The 13,498-nt window shown below is 48.5% G+C and overlaps 1 protein-coding gene across 1 annotated transcript in view; it reads right to left on the bottom strand.

Annotated features, from left to right (window-relative positions):
- Positions 1-2,990: 2,990 nt before the first annotated feature.
- Positions 2,991-13,498, bottom strand: part of Notch2 (notch receptor 2) — a 143,614-nt gene continuing 133,106 nt past the window's right edge. The window contains exons 30-34 of the mRNA XM_057793051.1: positions 12,252-12,417; positions 10,555-10,856; positions 9,194-9,341; positions 8,142-8,239; positions 2,991-7,297 (exon numbers count right to left, since the gene is read on the bottom strand). Of these exons, the coding sequence (XP_057649034.1) occupies positions 5,909-7,297; positions 8,142-8,239; positions 9,194-9,341; positions 10,555-10,856; positions 12,252-12,417 (2,103 nt within the window). The 3' untranslated portion in view covers positions 2,991-5,908. The remainder of the gene's footprint in view (positions 7,298-8,141; positions 8,240-9,193; positions 9,342-10,554; positions 10,857-12,251; positions 12,418-13,498) is intronic.

Raw genomic sequence — 13,498 nt, 5'->3', positions numbered from 1 at the left:
GCCACCCACCATGTGGATGCTGGGATTCAAATCCAGGTCCTCTGGAAGAGTAGTGGTCTTAACCACTGAGCCATCTCTCCAGCCCTATTGATACACTTCTTAGCAGCCGTTCCCTTGCGGGAGAGGGAGTTCCTGGTCATGATGGAATTCTATAACACCCATTTGTGATGAATACTTTTGTCACCTGGCACAAGCTAGAGTCATCTGAGAAGAAACCTCAGATTGTCCTACAGACAAGTTTCTGGGTCATTCTCTTGATTAATGACTGATGTGAGAGGACCCAGCTCACTGTGTGTGGTGCCACGCTGGGCAGGTGGGCCCGGGATGTGTAAGAGAGAAAACTGTCAGTCAGCAGGACTTCACCATGTCTGCTGCTTCAGTTCTGGCTCCGGGCTTCCTGCCTTGACTTCCCATCATAAACTGTAATCAGAAATACACCCTTTTCTCCTCAAGTTGCTTTTGGTGACTGTGTTTTCCCACAGCGACAGAAAGCAAAAACAGAAAACTATTGTAGTTTTAGTTAGGTAACAGTTGATTTAGATTTTTTTAAATCTATAAGTTAGATGAATCTCTAATTTTCTTCATTTCATGTTTTCCTTTATGGCACATGTAGAGGTCCAGGGACAACTTGTAGGAGTTGGTTCTCTTCTCCACTATGGGGATCCCTGGAATGGAACTCGGGTTATCAGCGGTGGTGGCAAGCACCTTGACCCACCGAGCCACTTCATCTTTTTTGTAGGACTTGAAGAATTACCATTCCCCACCCTGCTGCTGGACTGACTCCAGGTTGGGCCATCAATGGCTATGGTAAGGAAACACAGTAGTGGGTCAGGTAAGGCAGTTTCGTCAGGATTATTGACACAGAATTCCTTTTGCTTTGTTTTTCCTGCACTGATAACCGGTGACAGGCCAGCAGGGAAGGCTTTCAAAAATGTGATTGGAGGACAATGCCTGAAGAAGGGCTTACACCAAAAATGTGATTGGAGGACACGACGAGGGCGGGCTTAAACCAAAGATGTGATTGGAGGACAATGCCTGAGGGCGGGCTTACACCAAAGATGTGATTGGAGGACAATGTTTGAGGGCGGGCTTACACCAAAAATGTGATTGGAGGACACGACGAGGGCGGGCTTAAACTAAAGATGTGATTGGAGGACAATGCCTGAGGGGGGGCTTACACCAAAAATGTGATTGGAAGACAGTGTTTGAGGGAGGGTCCACTCTCCTCCTCTGAGATCAATCTCTCAGAGTGGGGTGGGAAAGGGAGTGAGATCCGGTTAATTCCTTGGTTTCCTCTGAGAGGTACGTAAGACTTCTTTTTTTTTTTTTTGGAGCCTGTCCTGGAACTAGCTCTTGTAGATCAGGCTGGTCTCGAACTCACAGAGATCCGCCTTGCCTCTGCCTCCCGAGTGCTGGGATTAAAGGCGTGCGCCACCACCGCCCGGCACGTAAGGCTTCTTGTGTGCCTTGGCATCTGTGCTGCGCAGCTTCCACTAACTCCCCTTGACTTCTAGTCCTTTGTACTCGAGAGGGTTAATAGGTTTGCCAATGCTACCAGGGGTCTCTGCGCTTGACGGTTGTACTTCTAATACCCATGCATGCACACCTCCTCCCTCACTGAGACAGGGTCTTGTGTAAACCTGGCTTGCTTTGAACTCGCTGTACAGTTGAGGATGATCTTAAAACTTGGAATCCTCCTGCCTTCATTTCCCAAGTGCTGGGAATACAGTCATCTGTTTCATTCCCTTGTAAATAAACTTTAAATTACCCTAATCTGAATGTGTGTGCACTTGAAAGTCGTTTACTCGTCTATGCCAAAAGAAACAGTGTAGTCTGTTTCTCTCTAGCCTTCTCCCTCTCTGTGGCAGAGGCAGGCAAGGCACTAAGCCTCTCGCAAATCGCTGACATCCCTCATCCCGGACAGCCTGCTGGTATTACAGAAGGCTGCCTACTTCATTCTTCAGTCTGACGTGAGCCAGTCCAGGCGCTTGGGTTGCGAGGCTATTTGGACGCTTGACTGAGGGGGACACCTCACTTCCTTTCCTCACATGATCACAGACCAGAATCCAGTCCTATCGTCTGGAGCCCTGCACAATTGAGGGCAAGGCTGCAAGGTTACAGCTGAAACGGTAGGATGAGCTCAGTGGGATGGAGAAAGTGTCCTCCCGAGGAAGATCTAGTACCACAGAAGTTTGCAAAAGGCAACTCCAGCTCTGAGAAGGCAGCCTGTGGGCTCAATAATTTTCTCCATACCCCATTATAAAACCCACATGGAGTCCAATGTGTTTTATGTGCAATTATACTTAGGGAGTAACTGTGAGTGAAGCCTTGACACCCATCATAAAGTCTCTTAACCAAAGTATCTCCTAAGATTTTTAATCAAGTCATTTCAGAAAAAAAAAACCTATTATTATTTATAAACATACACACATGATTTAGAAGTGTGTGTAAAACAAATGAATATGGAGATAAGATAGATGGGAGGGTTGCTAGGAGACCACTGACACCACAACTGCATCAGCACCAAGAGTGCACGTGTCTGACGGACTCTAACAATAAATGCACTTGTTATTATTTTATAACCCTATATGTTATATCTTACACAAAAGTCCATCCAAACCAACAGTGTATGGGTAAACTCATCAGTAGGATTTTTCTATACCAATTCTCACTTCTTACTCCAGCAAACACTCTCCACTTGGCTGGGAGGTACTTGGTCCACAGCTGTCTGTTGGTCACTAGCTTTGGTGGGGGTGGGGCGGTGGCTCCGTGTTAAGAAGCTTCTGAATGGATGGAAATTTTCCCCTCAGAAGCATTTATTTAAGATCAAACTAGACAAGGAAATCAGAGAACTCCAGCACCAGGCTTTTTAGGATTTGGGAAGAAGAAAATGAAGTCTCTCCCACCAACTATGACTCTCTGAGGTGATCATTGCAAAACAAGGACACAGAGTCGGAAAAGGGCAGCGTGTGACTTCACTGAGCCTTGACATGGAAACTTTTTTTATTTTGTGATAAAAATGTTTCATATAAATTTCATCGTAAACTACTTTTAGAATGAAAAATCTTAAAAGTAAAAACAGTGTGCACTTTCCTTCCTATGTTCAGTCAGGAACATGCAGTCATTTTCTGGTTACTGAGTTTCTCATACAAACAGATATAATTTCACTTTTCAGGGAAATGTACAAAGGAGGTTGCCATAGTACCAAAACAGTTATGGGTGGGGGCCTCAGGACATAGACGCGTGTCCTTCCCAGCAGTCCTCATACATTCAACACGCTGGTTAAAGTCTGGAACCACATGCGAACAGACGTTATACCTTTGGTTCTTTTCTACAAAAGGCTTACAAGTGTCCACGATTAACCAAGTGATGTGACTGACTTGTGCTGAAGCCTTTTACTGAAATCTTTAACTCAGTCTCTTTCCTTCAATCCCCCCACCATCATATAAGTCAGAAAACAATGCTTAAAACAAAAAAAAGGACAAATTAAAAAAAAAATCCTCAAAGGCAGGTGGAAGTCAAAGAAAGGAAGAATTCATAGAAATAAAAATAAATCCAAAACAGGGATCTATGCATGGACTAAGGGTTGTGTCCCATACGAATTTAGCCTCTGATTCAGATCCCATGAGAAAGGATTACCCACCCCTCTCCCTTCCTAGACATCACACAGGTCGAGAGTTCTAACATCCACAGCATGGACCGGATGCTTAACTGGCAGTGTTGTCCTCATCTCTGCGGCCTGGGGTCTGTAATGGCAGCTTTCACATCCCTCCTCCTAAACCCAAAGGATCCACTCTGAGAGATCCTGGAAGGAGAAACAGCAAGTTTGTTCTCCATTGTGTCTGAGGAAGGAGCAATGTATCACAGACCCCGTGGCTGGATTAGAGGTGTTCCCAGGCAGTGGCACTAGAGCTGGGGAGTGGGGAGTTCTCTTAGTCTGGGACTGACTGATGGTTCTTGGGGAGACAGTTACCACTTAGGGCAATAAAACAAAGTGGGCTGGGAGGATGATGCTACCACAGGAGAACAGAACTGAATGACCAAACTTAATCTGCCACAGGCCAGGATGGAACAAATTGTTTTTGTTGATTGCATGAACTTGAATGGGAGTAAAAGTCCCCACCTGTTTATAGACTACCATGGTAACAGATACTGAGTTACTATAGGGGATTACAAACTGATGAATGAGTGTGTGTGTGGGAGACACTTATTTCAACTATTGCAGGAATAAAGACTATTATTAAAACAACAAAAACCCTAAAACAAACACCCCCCCCCAGGTGATTCACCTACTAATATAAACAAATGCTCCAGCAGAACTCATTTCCTTGTGTCGTGGGCATCATGGCACCGGGGGAAGTGATGGTGTGACCGCAGGGCCAAGTAGGAACTGCCTGAGGGGGAGGAGGAGAAAACTACCATCCCAGTTTTACAGCTGACAAAAAACCGCTTCTGCTCTCTCGAGTCCGGGAAGCCGCTGAGACCACAGCACGTGAAGCAGGTTTGGATGAGGTACAGTCTTAACCTGAACACAAGCAAGCAAGTCTCAGCCATCGTCAGCTGAAGGGGACTCCAGGGAAGGAAGGAAACACAGTAAAGACGAGCAGAGGCTGCTTCCTCATGTGTGCCCAGGAGGCCGACTGTCCGTTCTCCACTCCCGCAAGGTAAACACAGATCCCGTCTTTATTGAGAACCCACCGTGTGCACCGCTAACTCAGAACACACAGTGCGGCGTGAAAGAAAGAAACCTGGTCAGAAAGGTGACAGTCACTGGGTCCCCTGAGTCTCAGGCGAGTTCGGTCCTAAACTGCAAGGGCATCTGTGAGAAGCAGTGCGGCAGCCACAAGTACCTTCATCTGCTGGAGCAATGCGCTCTAAGATTTGAGGATAAATGTGCTTCACAGTGGCAGTCGATGGAGGGCCTGGAGGTGGGCAATTGCTTCTTGAGCGAGTTAGCTTATCTCTTGGTCATTTCAACATTCTCCTGCTTTTCCTGATTTACAACAAAATGGGAATATCGTAGTACCCAGGTCTCCTAGAATACACTTTTATACTGACTAGGCCAACAGACTGAAGAACAACTTATACCCTTTCCCCCTGGTGAGTGGAGATGGGGCCCACACCCACACGTGGGGGAGAGAATTAAGGTGCAGGTTCTGAAGGGGTGTCCTATCCCCCGGATATTTCACTTTCTCCTTCCTTTTGGAATGAAACATGAAGACTGCAGCGTGTGCATTTGCCATGGAAGCATACTTCACAGGCCAAGGCCGAGAGCCATACCCAGAGGAAACCCTAAGAAGCTCCGCTGGGGCACTGGGCATGTGGGAACAACAGGCTGCCATTGTTTTCCAGGGCAGGAATGATTAAAAGCACAAAAGTCTTGCCTATTACACGCGGATGGGGAGCAACCGCGGACAGGTGCAGAGAGGGAAGCACCAAGAGAAGTCAAGGTCATTTCCAGGGTTGAGAAGACAAGACAGGTTGACCTGGGCAGAACCCCAGGGACGAGTCCCAATCCAATTCTAGAGCAGAATCTTCTCCCGGATACAGATGCTCCAGGGCTTAAAGTGATGTTCAAGCTGCAAGAGTGTCTGGGCTTTAAATAAAAAGGCATCCGCGGCATTTTCCAAAAAGAAGAGTGGGCCTCGAGGTTTGTGTTCATCTTGCATCTCCACGAACTTGCCTGCTGGTCAAAGATTAGTAGGAGAGAGTCTTCCCCCTAAAACCACACAGAAATTCAGTGAAGATGAAAATAATGCTTCTCTCGCTTGTCGGGAAGTGGAGCGTCTTCTCTCCTGCCTCCAAAAGCTGTTACAGAGGTTTCTTCATTTCTCTTCGGATAACCTTCATTTGTTCCTCAGCAGCACGTACGATAGGCACTTCTGTCTCCACGCCTGAGGCAGGCTCTTCACGCGTAAACCTGCATGTTGTTGTGCGGTGGCTCAGACCTGTGTGTTCCAGGTCCCCGCTGACCTCCTCCACCACTTCCAGGAGTAGGGCTGGTGGTCACATCTGACCAGTCAGAAGCAGAGTGGGGGGAAGAGCTTGACCACTGGTCGGGAGACTCTGGGGATGGTGTCAGGTAGGGATGCTCACCCTGGAGGTGACCTCCGTGACTGGGGGTTCGCTCAGCAGCATTTGAGGAGGCGTAGCTGTGCTGGGAAGGGGGTGTGGGGTACTTCCCCACGGAGGCCGGGAATGGATGATAGGTTGGGACAATGGTCTGAGCCACCTGTCCCTCCTGCTGGGGCATCATGGTAGGTGGGAAAGCGACATTGGGCAAACGGGCCATCTCTGGGATCTGGTACATAGGGGGCAAGGTGCCTGAGACAGCTGGAGGGCAGGCGGACTGTGTCTGGGGAGCTCCAGCTGCTTGGGCAATGCTGCCTTTCGGGATGAGCTGGAAAGTCACGATGGGGGGCAAGGGCTCCCGCTGGGTGGAGATGTGCTTCCCCTCTGGTGGTCTGCTCTGGGGAGCTATGCCAGGGTGGGCTCCCTCAGCAGGAGCCAGGACCATGCCAAACATTTCGTTGTACTGGGTCTCATTCATCTCCACACGGTTCATCCAGTCTGCTGGGACAGTAACTGGATGCAGCCTGCCCAAGCTTCCTGCACTGCCACTGCCTGGGGGCACGATGTGGTGGTGGGACAACAACTGGCTGACCGAGGGAAGCACGGTGCTGGCTCCGGGAGCCAGAGGCTGCACCTCATGAAGGTTAGAGAAAGACAGTGCATGTTGTGCATGCACCGGGGCAGCTGGGGCAGCGGCAGCCAGCAGAGGGGTGGGTGAGGCCTGCAAGATTCCAGGGGATGTGATCATGGGAGAGGATGTGGCGTCGGAAACGTATGTGTGGGGAGACTCGAGAGAATCGACAGGGGATAAAGTCACCGAGCTCTCGGACAGCTGGACCTTCTCGCTCAGAGACTTCTTCCTCCTGTTCCCCTTGCCATCCTTGGCCTCCTTGGCGAGGTTAGGCAGGCTCGTGGGCATGGTACTTTTGGTGTTGGGCCGTCTGGCCTTCTTACCCACTGGGGTGTGCTTCAGACTGAGAAAAGATCTGTTGGGCCCACAGAGGACAGGGGACAGAGCAGATGTCAGCACAGTCCCCGGAGGGCTCGGAGTCACATTATACTCGTCCAGGAGGCGAACAATATCATGGTGCATGCGGTCCCGAGCCACATCCCGGGGAAGGCGGTCCATGTGGTCTGTGATGTCCCGATTGGCAAAATGGTCTAACAGGATTTTGGCTGCTTCATAACTTCCCTCCCGGGCAGCAAGAAACAAAGGTGTCTCCTCCTGAAGAAAGACCCAAGAATGCATTTTAATACCCAGAGAACATAAGAAGGTTTCTAACCTTTATTCTTTTATCTCTTTAGTATTTGTTTTCTAAGTGCTTCCCCTAGGAAATTTCAATGCTGTGACATCCAGACATCTTCCTATGTAAACGCGCATCTTTGATTTCCGCAGAGATCTCATTTCTCCCAAAGGACTCCCTGTACTCTCAGGAGCACCATCTTTGTACAAAGGAATCAGTGAAATAGAGCAGGCTGCCGAGCCAGGGATTCCTTTGAGAGAGACCAGCTTATCACCGTGCTGAGAGGAAACCGGGTTACAGATAAGAGAGAGAGCAGGAGAAACCAAAGTATGCAAAGAATTCAGAACGCAGGGGAGAGAGGGGGTGGGACAAGAAAGAACCAAAATAGAGGAAAAGAAGTAAATGAAAGAGGAATAAAGGAGGGGAACATGTCAGGCAGCTCAAACAGAAATGCACCGTGGTATCCAAGGGCAGAGAAACCAAGAACGGCACAGAGAGCAAGGAAAGAAAGCAAGAGGTGGTGGTGAGCACGAAGGGGAGCCCCAGAGCAGACAGACTGCTGAGGGAGAAGGCAGCCCCGGAGCAGATAGACTGCTGAGGGAGAAGGCAGCCCTGGAGCAGACAGACTGCTGAGGGAGAAGGTAGGAGGGTCATGCCAAGTGATTCTCAGGACAGCGTGATGACTGAGCATGCCACAGGCAGCGGCTCCGCCCAATAAGTCCCCTCTTCTCCTTCAGAGTCTCTGGACCTGGCTATGCCAAAAAGCCGCCACAAGTAGCCTCCGAGAGCAACACTGCTAAGCGCATCCTTAGGCTCTGCGCTCACCTTATTGTCCTGCATGTCTCGGTTGGCCCCATTCTTCAACAGCAGAAGAGTGGCCTCCACGTTATTGACAGCAGCTGCCCAGTGGAGGGCGGATTTTCCTGCAGGAACAGCGATTTATAAGCACACAGAAGAGTAGACTGGCACTAAGTACTCTGGGTTTGTTTTGTTTGTTTGTTTGTTTTAAAGGAAAGTCTGAACTCCCTGGGGAGCAGCAGGAAGCCAACGGTTGTATTTTCTTTCCTTGTGTTGGCAGAATATTCCAGAACAGGCTAAAGGATCCCTGGTGTGTAATACGCATGTCCTCCACAAGCACAGCCTTCAAGCACCAAAGACAGTAGACATATAGTTAGGTCATCTCACAGCCCCCTAGTGAGCCCACTCCCATATTAGGAGTGTTGTAATAGGAGCGGCGGGCTGCCTCCCGCTACCCGGCTAGCTTTACCCAAAATAATTACACGGAAACTGTGTTCTTTTGAACACTGCCTGGCCCATTAGTTCCAGCCTCTTATTGGCTAGCTCTTACATATTGATCTAACCCATTTATAATACTCTATGTAGCACCACGAGTTGGCTTACCAGGAAAAATCTTAACCTGCATCTGTCTGGAGTGGGAGAATCATGGCGACTCACTGACTTGGCTTCTTTCTCCCAGCATTCTGTTCTGTTTACTCCACCCACCTAAGGGTTGGCCTATCAAATGGGCCAAGGCAGTTTGTTTATTGACAAATGACCTTCCTCCATCATAGGAGTGCTTATGGCAAGGAACCCACTCAGGTAAACTTTTCATGAACACTCTTTGCGGTCCCAAAACCCTCAAACATAACAAAAAAAAACCCCAAACTTCTCATCTTAATCTAGGGACTCCTACTGTCTCGACTCTTTGAGTCCAAAATATAGAAGGAAGATTGTATGGGTAGGGGAATGGGGTGGGGTGGGGGATGACTCTCCAGTGGATTCAGACCTGAGGGAGTTCTCTCAGGGGCATGTAACAATTCTTTTGCTTAGAGACGCACATTGCAGACAAGAACCTGAACCCCAGTCCTTGTCCCTACCATGATCGTCCACTGCATTCACATCTGCTTGGCAATTGATCAGCTCAGCCACCATCCCTTCTACAGCCAGGCGGGCGGCCAGGATCAGGGGTGTAGTACCGTCGTTCATTCTGGCATCCAGGTCAGTCACTCGGTTGCGGATCAGAATCTGGAAAAGAAGCAGAAAGAGAGTCCCTTAGATGAAGAAAACCATGAAAAAAAAAGCATCCAAGAGAGGCCGCCCTGGGGTCCCTAGAGGGCAGTGGAACTGTATTATCTTCTTGCCCTAGCCACTACAATGGCTAATCATTACGTATTTGCTGAATCAATGGGTGACCCGTTGACAGATGATCGGGACATACTGGCCCATTAGGATGCTGTTCTGGTGTCTAAGAAAAGGGAAATGTGTGTGTTGTGTGGGCAGGGGTGGAGTGGGTATCACAGCTTCAATCGTGTGTACAGCTTGAGGTCGTCTGAGGTCGGTCATCCAGAAGACTTCCAGTTTCCTCATCAGGATAGTCAAATGTATCAGGGAACACACTGTCAACTCAGCCGGGCAATCAGCTGCAGGCCCACAGACAGGCAGAGCTATAGAGAGAGCTAACACTGGTCAAATGATGCGGACCACTTCCTGCTCCCATCTGACCTGTGGCGTTGTGAGGCGTCTTTGTATATCCAAATATTGCTGAAAGAGATTCAGAACCCTGCTGCTGCCCGAATCACTCTCTGGCTACTTAAAGTAGGTCAGCTGGCTTTCCTTCCTTTTCTGTCAAGCATAACTAATTTCTCAGACTTCTGAAAGAATTTAGTGAGACAATAAGTGTTTTAGCAAAACTAAAACATAACAGGCCTATGAAAGTTATCTTAGTGTGCGTGCAGGCATGTCTGTGCTATGGTACACACGTGGAGGTCAGAGGAAAACCTGCAGGAATCAAATCAGTTCTCTTATCTGACTCTGTGGGTCCTGGGGACTGAACTCGGGTTTTCAGGATTGGAGGCAAGAGCTCTGTGGTGGTGTGAACGAGATGTCCCCAGTAAGTCCCAGGGACATCTAATGATTTGGACGCTGGTTAGTGGCTGTTTGGGAGGGATTAGGAGGTACAGTCTCACTGGAGGAAGTATATAACAGGGCAGGTCTTGAAAAAGATTTGTGCCACTCACAGCTGCTCTCTACCTCCTGCCTGCAGTTCAAGGTGTGAGCTCTCTGCTGCTCCTGCCACCATGCCTCCCCCCACCATCGTGTTAACCCTCCGGACGCAGAGTCCCATTAAAGTCAATTAGGAGTTGTGGTGCTCTATCAAAGCCACAGAAGGGAACCGTGGCAGGCCTGTCCCCCGAGCCACCTCATCCCTCACATTCAAACCAACTCTTGAGCTCTTTACCTGGAAGACACCTTGGGCATCCGCTGCAACCGCAGCGTGAAGAGGGCAGCGGCCCATGTTGTCCTGGGCATTGGCATCTGCACCAGCATCCAGGAGGCGTTTGGCAGCATCAGCCCGAGAATAACGGGCTGCAAGGTGCAGGGCCATCTCACCGGTCCGGTCTGTCTGCGCCTGAAGGCTGGCACCCTGGTAGACCAGGTCTGTGATGATGTTGGCAGAAGAGTCCTCAGCATCTTCGTCTTCATCACTCAGATCTGAGCTGCCTCCTCGGAGAGAAGCCAGCATCAGCGGGGTACACCCATCTGCAGGAAGGAAAAGTACCAAGTGTGTCCAAAGAGAAGGAAGTTAGCCCATTACTGGAGCCGTTCCGCTGAACACCATCATGCCATGGGAAGTGAGTCCCCTGTGCTTGCAATAACTGTGACAGGTTGTACATGCCAACGCTGGTCATGTGACGGGGATGACAGCAGCCGCCTTCAGATCTGGGGGAGCCTCCTTATGATAAGCAAGCTTTTCTGCTTGAGTTTAAGTGGGATGATGATGTCTTAAACTAGACAACATCTTAAATAGACAATATAAATACACCTCTATGCCTGAGACAGGAACTGCATTTGTTCTCCAAGCTCTACTGTGGGATATTGTGGTGACTGAGTAAGCATGGCCCCCATGAGACTCATATATTTGAATGCATAGATATCAGGAGGTGGTACTTTTTCAGAAGGACTAGGGGTGTGCTCTTGTTGAAGGAGGTCTGTCACTGAGGTTCCAAAAGCCCACGCCAGGCCCTTTAGATCCAAACATGTCCTCAGGCTGTGCAATGCAGCAAGAGATCTTACAGGTGAGTGTGTTCCAGTCCTCTGCGTTGGGTTTTCTATCTCTGATCTGGGTCTGTCTCTCTCTTCCTGCCTGCCTGTCAGGATGTGGCTCTTCACTCCTTTGCCTTGGTCAGTGTCTCTTCACAGTGACCAACAGTGACTAAGACAGACACTATGTTTCTGTCCCCCTAAAATCTAACTCATTTAATTAGCCTGCTTGCTCTCAGTATGTGAAACAATGACAAATCCTTTCCTTTCTTTGAAATCCACATTTTTAATTTAAAAAATTAAGGATTTATTTATTTAATGTGGTCGAGTGTTTTGCCTACATGCATCTCTGCACCATGCGTATATATTGCCCATGCAGGCCAGAAAATGGTGTTGGATCCTCTGGAACTGGAGTTCCAGATGGCTGTGATCCACCATATGGGTACTGGAAACTGAATCCAGGTTCTCTGTAAGAGCAACAAGTGCTCTTAACCACTGAGCCCAAAATTTAAAAATACTTACTTATGTATTTATCTTGCTATATGTGCATGGTGTGTACATACGCACATGCACTACAGCACATAAATCACTGCGTGAAAATGGTGTGTGCACGCATGCACGCAAACACATATGTCATGACATGTCTGTGGAGGCCAGAGGACAATTCTGTCTGACTTTTCCATGGATTCCGAGGCTCACACTCGGGTGGTCAGGCTGACTCACTGAGCAATCAGCCTCACCGTGCCTGGGTTCATAATTTCCCCACAGGTGTGTTTCTCACACATACACTTCCTCAAGCTCGGTTGGTGTCTGTGGAGTGGGCAGGGGCACCTGGGCAGAGGGAGAAAGGCTGAACAACCATGCAGAATTAAAGAGGTAAGGCCCAGTACTGACCTGGGCCTCGGACATTCACGTCCAACACAGCCACCTCCTGCTCTGCCTGTGGAGGAGTGAGTGCCAGTGACGGAGTCCGGCGGATGTCTGCAGCTTCAAGGTGTTGCTGAGTCCATGGGCGTCGATCGATGGGGTCATCTTCTGAGAGCAAAGCCTCGTCTTCAGCCTGGATAGGGAAAATAGTTCCCTCATCAGCCCGAGCCCTGCTGAAGCTGTGGACGGGGGCTGAGGAGCGTCAGTCTCCCACCGTCTTTGAGCCTCCATTCCATGTCCCCTCTCCTCGCTCTCTAACTGTCCATGTCCATATCACTACCACTGTGGCTTCCCACTGCTCTCCGCTGTGGTTCCCGGTCACGCTGGTGCATCTCAGTAATTCCCCCAAACTCTAGGCTCTAGCCCTAATATGCTACTTTCAGATCCTTGAAGCATCATATTCTCTTTTCTGGGTCTCTGTCTACCACAGTCTCCTCCAACTTTCTGTTCGACTCTTACTTGCTCTTCAAATGGAATTAGACTTTAATTCTTGTTGACCTTAAAGAGCTGATCCTCTTACTCAGCTGACCATGTTACATGGCATTTAACACCAGAAAATATAAGTTATCATTCTTTAAAGAAATATAGTTTGCAAAATATTGGGATTTTACAAACGTATCATTATACCTTGCTGATACTGTCACCCCACACCCCTTTCCTTGCCTCCCTCCAAACACCCCCCTTGCGTATATTTTTCCTGCCCTATCTATCTCTGTATTAAATACAGATTGTTCATGTGAGAGGAAACATGTAATAGTTTGCTTTTCTTTCAACTAGAGGTTCTTGAAGAGGGAGAACGAACCTTGTGCGAGGCTGCCAGCTGCACTAACAGAAGTACTCAATCAAGAGCAAGCATTGAGGGAGAATGAGGAGAAATGACCATGTGAATGTAAAATCATCTGTGCTTTACTGAATTCTCTGTAATAGGAGATAGGCAAGGGGCATCTAGAAACTGTTGTATTGATTCCTCACAACAACTCAGAAAGGAAAGAGCTGTTATTATTATTATTGCTATTTTATAACAAGGACTATTAAATACAAAGAGGTTTTAAGTAACCACCATAAAGTAGCAGGCTTCTGAATCTAAATTCAGTTCTGACTGACCAGAGAAATGTGTCTTTATTTGTTGTTACTTCTTCCATTTTTTTTGAGATTATAATTACAGCATTTCTCCCTTCTCCTTCCTCCCTCGAGTCCTCCCTAGATCCCTCCTT

The sequence above is a fragment of the Chionomys nivalis genome, chromosome 18 (genome assembly GCF_950005125.1).
Source record: "Chionomys nivalis chromosome 18, mChiNiv1.1, whole genome shotgun sequence".
Lineage (NCBI taxonomy): Eukaryota > Metazoa > Chordata > Mammalia > Rodentia > Cricetidae > Chionomys > Chionomys nivalis.
This window is presented reverse-complemented; position numbering and strand designations above follow the sequence as displayed.